The sequence below is a fragment of the Nanorana parkeri genome, unplaced genomic scaffold, assembly GCF_000935625.1.
Source record: "Nanorana parkeri isolate BGI_ZX_2015 unplaced genomic scaffold, ASM93562v1 scaffold79, whole genome shotgun sequence".
Classification (NCBI taxonomy): domain Eukaryota; kingdom Metazoa; phylum Chordata; class Amphibia; order Anura; family Dicroglossidae; genus Nanorana; species Nanorana parkeri.
This window is the reverse complement of record NW_017306347.1, coordinates 2,058,944-2,071,620: the sequence shown is the minus strand read 5'-3', so window position 1 is coordinate 2,071,620 and position 12,677 is coordinate 2,058,944. Positions and strand designations below refer to the sequence as shown.

The window sequence follows — 12,677 nt, the reverse complement described above, 5'->3', positions numbered from 1 at the left end:
AGAGCATTGTGTATCATAAACAAAGTCCATTTATTTTAAAATAAAATACTTGTTTTGACTTTTTTTTTCTTTTGTTGCATCTCAGCACTGCTAATTTCCTGCATGCTTTTTTTGCAGCAGTTTCCCATATACATTCCTGGTTATTTTTTGCATTCATGTAATGGGGTGGACCACTTACCGCAAGCAGATTGGTGGTTTTATTATATATATATATATGTAAACATTTTTAGTTTTGGATATCGTGGAGAAGGATCAGAGCACCTGTCAGGTTTTTTATTGCTGTCTGTATCCCTGTTAGTGAGATATATCCCCTCTATTTGTCCTGGTGACCGTTACCACTAAAAGTGAAGCAAAATCCCACATTTTGGGTTGTTGTCAGAACAGGAATAAATGGGAAATCTTCCAATGGGGACACTAGTTCTGGCCCTGCTGACCAGCAGGGATTTCTCTCACTTTGGAGGGATTTTCTTTCACTTCCTGGACAGATAGACTCTGCTATAAATGGACAGGTACATCCCCCCCCAAAAACGGACATACATCTTCCATTATAAATGGACAGATATGTTCCAACATAAAGAGACAGATACATTCCACCATAAATGGACAGATACTTTCCCCAAATAATGGACAGATACAGGTGAAACTCGAATAATTAGAATATCGTGCAAAAGTAATTGCAGTAAGTGCTGCAAAAGGGGCCCAAACCAAGTACTGAGTACATATGCATGCTTGTACTTTTCAGAGGTCCGATATTGTTCTATGTACAATCCTTGTTTTATTGATTGCATGTAATATTCTACTTTTTTGAGGTTGTGGATTTGGGGTTCTTGGGGTTTTCATGAGTTGTAAGCCATAATCATCACAATTATGACAAATCACGGCTTGAATTATCTTGCTTTGCATGTAATGAGTCTATCTCATATATTAGTTTCACCTTTTAAGTTGCATTAGTGAAATAAATGAACTTTGCACAATATTCTAATTATTCGAGTTTCAACTGTATGTTCCACTATAAATGGACAGATACGTTTCACTATCGATGGACAGATATGTTCTAACATACAGACAGATGCGTTCCGCCATGAATGGACAGCCACGTTCAGCCATGAATGGACAAATATGTTTCACCACAAATGGACAGACATGTCCCTTCATAAATGGACAGATACGTTCCACCCATAGGTGTGCGCACAGGGTGTGCCAGGTGTGCCTGGGCACACTCTAATCACCCCGAGCGCAGCACTGAAACTGCAATGGCGGGCATTATGTATTTAGTCACTGAGCCAGTGGAGAGATCACAAAGATCTCTCTGTGAGTGGCTCAGAGATACTGAGCACAGCAATACTTGCCACACTCCTTACATAACAGTTGCAGTCCTCAGTGCCTGGGAAGCTGTGAGGGAGTGTGGCTTCAATGGTTCCACCATAAGAGGACAGATACATTCCACCATAAGAGGACAGATACGTTCCACCATAAGTGGACAGCTATGTTCAGGCATACATTCTCAGGTTCTGCTAAATGATACCTTGATCGGGCTGTGTAAGGTTTTATGAAACACAAACAAGAGCAAAACAAAGTTTAAGTTGAATCAATTGACATGATGACTGTTAGTTAAAGCTGCATTGTATTTTTCCTGCCAGGTGAAAATTGATAAAGCCTCACGGTCTCTCTCATGTAATAAAAAAGAACAAAACAAGAACATAAAAATGAATTATCTGACATAAATAAAAGAAGAGAGGATCTTTGTGTGTAAACACTTCCCCTTGGGCTGTCAGGTGGCGCTGCGTTTGCCCTTTTACTGGTATCCCGCCACAGCCTGTAACGGCTCCATCTGTCAGTTACTGTCTTCGAAACTGCTGCTCCTGCAGCAACTATGAAATCGCATAGTGCTCATGGGATCAGACACGTAACCTGTCAAAGGAAAGGAAGCAAAATAAATGCAATGTTGTCTATATCGGTCTGTGAACTAAAAGACAGCTGTATGTTCTGGCAGACAACGTTAAACTAAATATCGAAGGGTCAGTCTACCACAAAAGGGTCGGGGGACATTTGAGTAGCCAACACGTTTGCATGAGGTCTAAAACACACTCGCTTCAACAGGGCTCAATACGAGGAATCATGTATGTGGACTACAATCCCTGTAGCTGCCAAACCAGCTGCTGCCAAGCCTGAAGTCACAACAAAATGCAACTGTCAAGCTGCAGGGATTGTAGTATACATACATAATTTCTCTCATTCTCTACTCAAATGTTCCCTGACCCTAATGGAAAAAAGATGTATCTAGCCTATTTCAACCGGTGTGGCCCTTTAATTCTTACATCTAATATGTTCAATCTCAAGCCGTGATACTGAGGAGATCCTTTGGATTGTGGAAGCTTCCTACCTGTTAGTCAGATCACTCATATTCATATCACTTAACTAATGTTGGATGAAAAACACAAAGAGAATAAACACATGGGTTCCCCAGTCTTCTAGTAGTGGCCATGTTTACTAAGGACAGATTACTAGCTCTCCTATTACTTCCTGAATTTCTGGCACATTTGACTAGACCTGTGACTAGAACATGTGACCATGCACATCATCTCAGGGGAGGAAAATGCCTTTCCCTGAGATCTCCTGAGATTACAGATGAGATTTCCCAGCAATGCTCTGCTGATGACAAGGCAATCCCAGTGTGCATTGCTTTGGCAAACTGACACCATTTTGCCCTTTCAAAGCAGGAAGTGAATGCTCTGCAAGTGTAAGTATTTCATAATCACATAATTTTACACCTTGACATGTCCTTTTGATTTACATGTAGCAGCCCTGCCTTCTGCAGGTGTGTCAATTTTATACTAAATTTAGTGTGTATTCCTGGACTGTAACCAGCCTGATCATCTATTTTTCTGTGTTCTGTAGGTTCTCCCTAAGACTTGTTGGTTGATTAATTCCACTTGTTCCTCGGAGGAGGCTCCATCATATAGTGGAGAAGGGTTAACCACGGGCTATGAACATTTGTCTGACTCAACCAATCCCTGAGGAGCAGACTCAGAGGTATGGCTGGGGAGACAATAAATACAGGTATTTGGGAGCATGTACTGTTATTGCCTACCCTCAGCCTGTGCCATGTGCTGGGGGCTCTGGGGCCTACATTACTGCTGATGTATTCTAGGCTGGAGAAGGGAATCTTCTAGTTGATGAGTGTCACAGAGGAGTTAGGTAGAATTGGCCATCTGGACACTGTAAAAAAGATTCATCACCCATAGATCCTAATATCATACAGAGGGAACAAAAGCCAGTTGGTGCACTGTAAGGACTATGACTGCTCTTGCAGGGTCATAGATTTATCTGGCTGACATCTGTCTATTAGTATTTTTGGAGGTTGAACTTATAGGACCTAATGTTGCTGCTGCTACTATTTCAGAATACTCTGTCCTCCATTTTTGTGCATTCAGGTATCCTGTATTCCTAAACCCTCTCTCCTGAGTTGTTGCATTCAGTAAATAAATTAATAGAAAGACCATAAGACCCGAGCCTGATCATTACCAGAAGTCGTCAGTGTTTCTGGATCTGGAAATGGGGTAGGTAACCACAGAACAGGTAGGAGAACCCAAAATTATCAGCAACTCCGGTGGGGGGTCATTGTTACATACAGAAAACCAGAACAGGAGGAGTGGTGGTACTGCACAAAGCAAAAGCGGTGGCTTTATAGGTGTGGTTAAAGCACTGTGATGTAGGACCATATCACCTTGTTGAAGGTTACAATCCCAAGGGTTGTTTAGATTCCCATTATTTGGATTTCTGGTACACAGGAACCAACAGGAGAGCAAATAATAGTTTTCTGGAAGACTCAAATCAACATTTAAACACGGAGAATTGGACACATAAAAATAGTTGACAAACACCTCTAAATTAAGCACACAACATAATGTAAAAGGAAGTCATGAAATCAGTCATGAAGAGCTACCACAGCAAGCAAATTAGGTGCTCTGTTACAGATAATTACACCTGAGAGAACACCAGTAACCTCAATTGACACTGATTTTTTAGTTTTAGATAAAGTTGAAGGAGGTGAACCAGGGGCAAAAAACAAGAGAGTATCAGTCTTTTTTTTTTAAATGGCACCCACCCTAAACCAAGACAGTAGAATGAATACACACAAAAAAACATGTCTTGGTATGGTATACCGAATTAGTTCAAATTGGATAAGGTTCACCACCACACACTGTGTTTCTATTTGCTGGCCCCTTTGTCACTGCTTGGTCCTGTAGTTACATAGGGACCAGTGGAGGGAATCAGAGCTTGTGGTGGTGGTTGTAGTCATCAAATATACCCAGAACTGTGTAGGATGTGAAGATCTTTCTGGTGGCTTTGCTCTTCAAGAGAGAAGATTCCAGGAATGGATGGCAGGACAGGTAGATATAAACAGGCTTCTTTTGCAAAAAGTCATTTTAGCTGTAGAGAGATCAGCACATAAGTCATTCTAATAGGTTGCTTCAGTTTGCTATATTGAAGAAATGTAAGAGTTTATTGCCAAGGTTTGATTTTTTTTTCCTTTTGATACTTCTGTAAAATTGTTTGTCTTATTTTTATTTTTTTTATTTCACTTATTTTTTCATTCTTTCTGATGATTTATTATTTTTCTTATACCTTTGAACATAGAAACTTCCAGATGGCTGCCTAATCTGTTTATCTTAGGAGTAGCGGTCCAAGCTTTCAACAGAAATAACATGCTGTTCTGGTCTTAAAATAAATGTTCAGGCTTTTCTGAGTCCAACTCAATGCACAAAAACATTGTGATTACATTATTACAGTTACAAGTACATCTGTACTTACCATTCTTGTCTATTGGTGGGTACTGAAAACTTTTCCTCATCTCTTCTAAGGTCAGACCGTGGCCGGAAGAGGCTTCCGAGCTGAAAAATAAAAGCAGAGAAAAGCTTTTGTTGTGTTAGCAGACTATTGAGAAGTAGCATTTGAATTTAGAAAATAGAACCGCTAGTACTGCATAATCTGGACAATGAGCTTCATTATTTAAAGCATAACTCTACTTTGCCTATTCAGAGCAAAGCAACAGGTAAAGGATAGCTGTACAGTAAAACAAAATTTACTTATCCTATTTCTCCAGACAAAATCTCACAACCCTTCCACCCCATAGATCTGTAATTACTTTGCTATTATTGCCGTGCTATCTTCAATCCATCCCCTACCAGCTCTGAGCCCCAACTGCACACTCCCTTCCCATAGACTTGAATAGGAATACAGGAAGTGTTTTTTTGATGGGCTTATAAAAGTCTATGGAGAGTGAGTGCACAGGCAGATCCAGCACCAAGAAGATTTTTGCTGGCAGGAGGCAAAGAATTGTAGAGGTTGCAGTGGTAAAAGTATCATAAAAACAGATCTGTAGAATGGAAGATTGGGTGGGATTTTTCCAGGAGGCCCAGAGAAAATGGTTAACTGTACTTTGTCATGACATCATCACGACGCCGCTGAGGTCTACTGAACTTCAGAAGTCAGAAGACTCAGGACCTGGCATGTCACGTGACCATGGATTCAGGTAAGTATTTGGCCCATAACATTTACTTTTATGTTTAAAGGGTATCTGCATTCAAAAACTAAAAATAAATCTGTATTTCTTTATTGAATTTCCATAAGTTCTATCCCATTTCTAATAACCATATCCATCTAAACCTTTCCAAACTTACTTATTTAAGATGTCTATAGGGTTGTCTTGTACCTTCATGTCTCATGGTCATCAGATATCTGTGGCCAGCGTTGACAGGACCTGTGCTTTATTCATGTTGAAGCTTGCAAACTTAGTTTTTGAAAAATGTCTACAGAGTTAACTTGTACCTTGTGTCTTAGTCATCAGATGTGCATGGCCAGCTGTGAGGGAACCTGTGCTTTGCTCCTGTTGAAGGCTGCAAACTTATTTATTGAAGATGCCTAGAGGGTTGACTTGTACCTTCATGTCTGGTGGTCATCAGATGACCATGGGCAGCTGTGAGAGAACCTGTGCTTTGCTCCTGTTGAAGTTTGCAAACTTACTTATTGAAGATGCTTAGAGGGTTGACCTCTGCCTTCATGTCTCATGGTCATCATCTGGGAAGGCGCACCAGAAAAAGTAGTTGAATTCGTACAACATTGCAACAATAACCAATTAGGCCTTTCCTTCACTCACGTCACCAGCACCACCGAACTCGTTTTTCTAGATCTCGAATTGACTATAAAAAGTACAGTGAGTTTTCATTTTTATATTTCTTTTAAAGGTCGTACCTATACCGTTCCAGCAAATCCAAGGGTTGCAGCGCTTCTTTCCACCTTTCTATCAGATGTCCATGGGCAGCTTTGAGGGAACCTGTGCATTGCTCCTGTTGAAGTTTGCAAACTTACTGATTAAAGATGCCCATATGATGTACTTCCTCAATGCATTGATACGGTTTCACCTAGCCCTTCCTTGTTTCACCACTCTAACTAAGCCTACTGTCTGATCTAAAACTCAACTCTTTCCCCCTCTTTCACAGTGAGCACAGGAAACACCCGTAATTTACCATTAACATTTACCACTTGCTGAAAGCAATGCATGATGGCATATGTAGTATTGAGAAAAGGAGACTGCATCACATCAAACAGCAGGGGTAGAGATGCAAAGCACACTGGGAATCCAGGAAGTTGGTGAAAGTGATGGGCAGGCAGAATGCAGCACTCACTCACATTTTTTTCAAGTAATCTTTGATTGCATTATCAAAATCAAGTCTAGTATGTATTCCTATTACAATGCTGATGTTATAACAGGATAGTGTATGCTGGGCCTTTACAAATCGTTGGGGGATAAACTAGTGGGAGGTGGGGTACATTTTAGTTGGGGGGTCCCTTAATAATTTTGGAAAATTAAAAGCCTCTATTATTAACAATAAAATACAAAGTCCCATTGGTGGTTAACCAGACAGAATGACCTCTAAGACTGACCCAAGGACATCTGCCCCATCAGCAAAGCAGAGATGTCAACCTAGAGAGAACATTACTTAAAAACCTATTTTTCCACTTCTAACCCTAGCCCATGTACAGTATTGATTTTATATGTCGTATTTCGACGTAGAACCTGTTTAAAAATGTAGGAGCCCTCGTACACACGCGGCTCGTGTCCCTCCGCTATAAATATTTTATCAGTCTTGGTGCTATCGAGTTGCAGCTAGATGTCTTTGCGGTGGACAAGCTGGCAGCCTGATGATTTGGAGGAGCTGTCCTCGTCTCTCAGAATGTTTATCGGCATTTTCCAGGTAAGACAAACCTTTATCTTGATTCTTTCTTCCCCTCTCAGATAGCAAGAGATTGCCTGGGGATTTTACAGATTAAACATTAAAAAAACGTCTTTCGGCTTAGACTGGCAACGCAGGTGACACCTTGCAGACACTTTGCAAATGTTTGGAGCTCTCAACAGTCGGGGGAAAAAAAAAAAAGAATTGTATCGTTATCAATTTGCAAAAACTCCCTAGAGTCATTTTGGGAATATGTCAGATGTATTTCACTAGCACATGGCAGGTAAGTTGCTTTTTTTTTACTAAAAAAAGTTTATTTTTTGCTTTATGTGTAGATTTGTATTAATACCAACTTCAAAATAGTTAACAGATAGAGAAGCCAGTTCCTGCTTTCATGTTTTCACACTGACTTTCCTTCATTTGTGTCTTTCAGCAGTGCTGGATGTACAACCTAAAATATACAGTATCTAAAGCCAATGGCTAAAACCGCTAACAATTTTTATTTATTCTTTATTTTTTTAGCCATTTGTGTTCCATAGTGGAATTTTTTTATCACTTCCTGTCTCAGAGACACAGCAGTGGAATAAGAGAAAATCTCTCCAATGCTAAATAAATTCCCTTTTAATACAACTAAAACCTATTGGAAGATCTCCTCTCTATTCCTGTTCTGGTGGCAACCCAAACGTTTGGATTTTCTTATCACTTTTAGTCTATGGAAAGGTTCTATTTATCTACCAAAAGTGATATTCTGCACTAAAACCTTCATCTTATCTCTCAATTATCTTGGTTGCTATTTGGAAAAGTGTTTGGTGTAAAAGATTTTTAATGGTCCGCATTAGACATGTAAGCTGCTGAAAAATTTGGTTTGGTTCGGATATTTCGTTATTTTGGGATTCGGTATTCGGATCTGAAATTCGATTCAGGTTTCAGATTCAGACGAAGTAGTTTCGGATGAGTTAATGAATATTTGTTGTGAATACCACAGAAAACCATATACAGATATTAATACTAAAGCTGAATCTCCTGGACCCGAATGGCATTCGGGATCCGAATTTCAGAATTGCATTCGGGAGGCCGGGATTTTATGTGCTCCTTATTGACAACATTGTCTTATTCTCAAATAAGTTCCCAGGTGGACCACTTATTGCTTTATAGGGGGGCAAATGTTACAGGAAATAGGACAAAGTTCTTATAATCATAAACCATATGTATTTATTTTTAAAATAAAATTCTTTAAATTACGGGTCATGAAAGTTTAAATTGGTTTATGTCGGAGTTCCTTCTGAATATATTTGCTAACGCTAGCGTAGATTTTATACACCGCTCTGTGATCATGGGTCGCTGATAAAGTCTCTCAATATTAATGGGCCGCAGGAATTTATTTTCATGATTTAAAAAAAAAATCAGTTATTAGACATGTAACCCTGTAAAAACTGTGTTTCATTTTGTTTTGGATCCATTCGGATTTTTATCTCTTTCGTTTTTGGATTTCGGATCCAATATTCGATTTGGTTCGTTATTCGGATCTTGTATCCATCCAAATTTTCCTTTTCGGAACGATCCACAACAGGAAGTCACATGACCGTGCCTGTAATGCAACTCCCAACAGCCAAAAAACATCTGATTGGCCAGAGAACAGTCACATGTCCAATTTAGTTTAATTTTGAACGAAATTTGGACGGATCAGAATTTTGGTTAGACAAACATTTGGATTTGTGCGCATTTACCGTGTTCAAATTTTAAAATTCGGATGCACCCGAATGTCCAAATTTAACAAAATTCATACAAGTATCCATTCAGAACAAAACAAAATTTACATGCCTGTTGTTTAATATATGCATTGTTTGCAGTCCACGCACGCCTATTCTTAATACAAATTTGACAAAACTCAGAAGACTGGTCTTCTGAGTTGAATGAGGTCTAGTGTTTCTGGGGCAAAGGGGTCCTCAGCAGGGTTAGGAGGAAAGCATGGAGGCCGGAGTTGAGTATTTAATCACAATCGCTTTGCAGCACCACCAAGTAACGAGCAGAACCTGCATATGTAATAAGCAAATATGACTGCCACCATGTACATACAGTGACTGGAATTTATCGAAACTGGAGCAGACAAAATCCGTAGCAGGTTTGCAAAGCAACCAATCAGCTTCACTGTCCCATTTTCAAATCTTACCTGAGCAAACAGAAGAGAGGTTCTAATTGGTTGCCATAAGCAAATGCTCCAGATTCTCTCTGCTCCTGTTTTGATAAATTGCCCCCAATATGTAAACTATACATAGAAACTGAGTTTTTGAAAATAAACATAAAGCACATGAAAGGGTATCTTGTCTCTGCCCCCTTCTGTCGTTACCCTGTAGTGGATGGAGCCTGCTCGGTCCCTTCCACAGCTCTGCTCTCTGCACAGTCTATGTACAGCACAGTGATGATGTCACTGCTACGTTTGCAAGGTGACAACTAGGTTTGCAAAGTAATTTGGTGTGCACAAATTCCTTTGTGGCTATTGAAGAATAAATATTTAAATGAACGTTCTTCTTTAATTGTGCTTAGTGGCTATATATTTTCATCTATATTCAGAGGCATAACTATAGATCATAGGGCAAAGTTTTAATGGGGCCCCTTGGCGACCTCCCTACTGTCAAAGATATTAAAGTCAGGTAGCAAGAGAGCTGCATTGTCTCCTTCTGTACATCTGATGTCAACCCTTCTTGATTGCAAATGTCGCAGCAGGTACAGGGTCATCATTATCAACAGCTACTTCTGCAATCCTTAATCGAGCCCCCTTCCACCCCCAATACTCATAGCTACTATTCTTATGCCACTGTCTATATTACCACTTATTCAATTCTTCTTCCCTAGCTCGACAAGCATTCACTTGATTAGCTGTAAGTGACACAGATCCCAAATGTTTGCGTTCAGCCAAGAATTTGCAATCTCACATTGACAGCTCCGGTATGTTAATGCCGATCGCTCAGCTGGGTCTCAGATACTCCCTGACACAACATTCCTATAGCATCCAACAAAATAAGAGAAATAGAAAAGGTGCAATAAATGAAAAAGTTAATTTTGTTAAAAGAACAAAAAAAAACACTGAACTGTATAAAAAAAAATCTGTTCTTTCGAATCCATTCATCAGGCTGGAGCCGGCGCTTTGTGTTGGGATAGATACCGAGGGCTATTGACTTTAAATGCTTCATAAAACTGATGTGAATATTTTGCCCGTGTAGCTTCTTTCCACGTCTGCCTTTCCCGATAATGCTTACATTAACCTTGTAGAGTCGGAGAATAGAATGTCATTAGTCATGGTTTTACTGTCCTGACGCTCGTTTCAAATTTTAATAATAATAAAAAAGAAGCTGGGATAATCAACATACGTTTTTAGGATGCTCACAGACAATAGCGAGTCAGCACAGTAAAAAGACCAGACTTTGCACTGTAGAGAGCTGCGGGGTGGCATGGCTTATCCAGCAGAGTCGGGCGCTTAAAGGAACACTCAGCTAAGGAAGGTAGAAGCTGTCAATGCTGACCTTTCTTTCTGGAAATGCTAAGCCATCTGGCTGCCAAGGGGGATCAATCGCTTCAATGCTCAATAGACCTGGCTCACTTAAATGAGTTGTAAAGTCCCAGCATAGACTCTCCTGTTATAACATCAGCACTGTAATAGGAATACACACTAGAGTTGTGTTTGATAATGCAATCAAAGCTTACATGAAATAATCCCTTTTATGTAGTGGAGTGGAGAATGGAGCGCTGCCTTCTGTCTGCCCATCACTTTCACCAACTTCCTGGATACCCAGTGTGCTTTGCGTCTCTTTCCCTGCTGCTTGATGTCATGCAATCTCCTTTTCTCAAGACTATGGGGGGGTTATAGCCGAAGGCAGCCGAGTGAATAACCCAACCGAAGTGAAGTAAGCCATACGCTGTTTGGCTATACACTTCTGGCTTGTACGGCTGATTTCAACCGTACATCTCTGCATACTCTGCATGTTCAACTGAGCCGAAGTGCAGAAGGACTTCGACTCAGCCAACATCTGGATCGGCTGAGCCGAAGCTCCGGCAGCTCACTCGCTGCCGTTTGCCCCTATTCTCATAGGGGCCGAACGGCAGTGAGTGAATAGCCAGATGCGCCAAGCGGCATTCAGCTCGGCTATTCTGCTCGGTACCTCCGTGTCACCAAGCAGAATAGAAAATCAGTGAAAAGAGTTTTTAACCTCTTGCCGTCCGCCCGTAGTAAAAAAACGGACGGACGGCACTGCTGCATTTGCGGGTTGCCGTCTCCAGAAGGCAATTTTTTTCTGCTCGCGCGCACCCCCTAGCGGGCACGCACGGGCAGAAAAGACACGACCATTAAACACACCCGTTACCGGGTGTTTCACATATAGGCGATCAGCGGGTCCATAGCCCGCCAATCGCCTATATGTGCTCATTCGCGTCCACCCCCCACCCCGCGCGGTCGCGGTTACATATCGCCGCGAACATCGCAGTGAGAGCAATCATTTTAGGGCCATCAATCACTGATAACACTAAACTGATGAGCGGTAACAGCTTTTAAAGCGTCGCCTATGGCCAATTTTGGGTATTATCGTTTTTTGAGGTTTCGGGCGCGCACGCAATTTTAAGGCTTGACATGTTTAGTGTCTTTTTACCCGACGTGACCCCGTCTTTTATATTTTACCAAAAAATTGGGTAATAATAAATGTTTTATCATTTAATATAGGGGAAACTGTTTTTTTTTTTTAAATTTCGGTAATTTTTCCTTAATATAGTAAAAAAATAAAAACCCCAGTGGTGAATAAATACCACCAAAAGAAAGCTCTATCTGTCCCCAAAAAAGGGTATAAAATTAATTTCAGTACAGCGCTGCATGACGGAATAAATGTCAGTCAAAGTACCGCAGCGCTGAATACTGAAAAATGGCCTGGATGGGAAGGGGGTTTAACACCGCGGATGTCAACTGGTTAAAAAAAGTTGAAAAAATATTGTTAAAATGTAAACAAATAGTAAAAGTAAAAAATAAAGATATTTAAAAAAAATAATAATGGGTGGAGCTAGCAGTGACAGCTAGCTCCACCCAACTGTTTCCTATTGGCCGGCACCTGCTAGAGTCTTGACATCAAGGCCGGCTCTGCCCAGTTTTGATTGTTTAATGACAGATCAGCATCCCCTGGTCGTTTGGGGATGCTGATCTATCATTACAATGTGAGATCACGGCTGGCTCTGCCCAGTTGTCAGTTGCGGGACTTACGGCCGGCCTTCGGCTGTCTCTTCGGCTCAGTCGAGTCGAAGCATATCCCTTCGGCTTGGCCACCTATAGTGAATAGCCCATGCAGCAGCCCTTCAGTTAGACTTAACCGCAGGGCTCCGGCGGCCGAAGGATCAGCCAAAGCTATGGATGGATCCTTCGGCTCCTTCATGAATAACCCTGTATATATCCCATCTTGCATT

The 12,677-nt window shown here is 40.9% G+C and overlaps 1 protein-coding gene across 1 annotated transcript in view; it reads right to left on the bottom strand.

The window, feature by feature from the left end:
* Positions 1-1,641: 1,641 nt before the first annotated feature.
* The window catches only part of LOC108804952 (serine/threonine-protein kinase TNNI3K), a 150,011-nt gene continuing 138,975 nt past the window's right edge, over positions 1,642-12,677 (bottom strand). Inside the window, exons 24-25 of the mRNA XM_018576888.1 lie at positions 4,816-4,895; positions 1,642-1,911 (exon numbers count right to left, since the gene is read on the bottom strand). Coding sequence (XP_018432390.1) covers positions 1,835-1,911; positions 4,816-4,895 — 157 coding nt within the window. The 3' untranslated portion in view covers positions 1,642-1,834. The remainder of the gene's footprint in view (positions 1,912-4,815; positions 4,896-12,677) is intronic.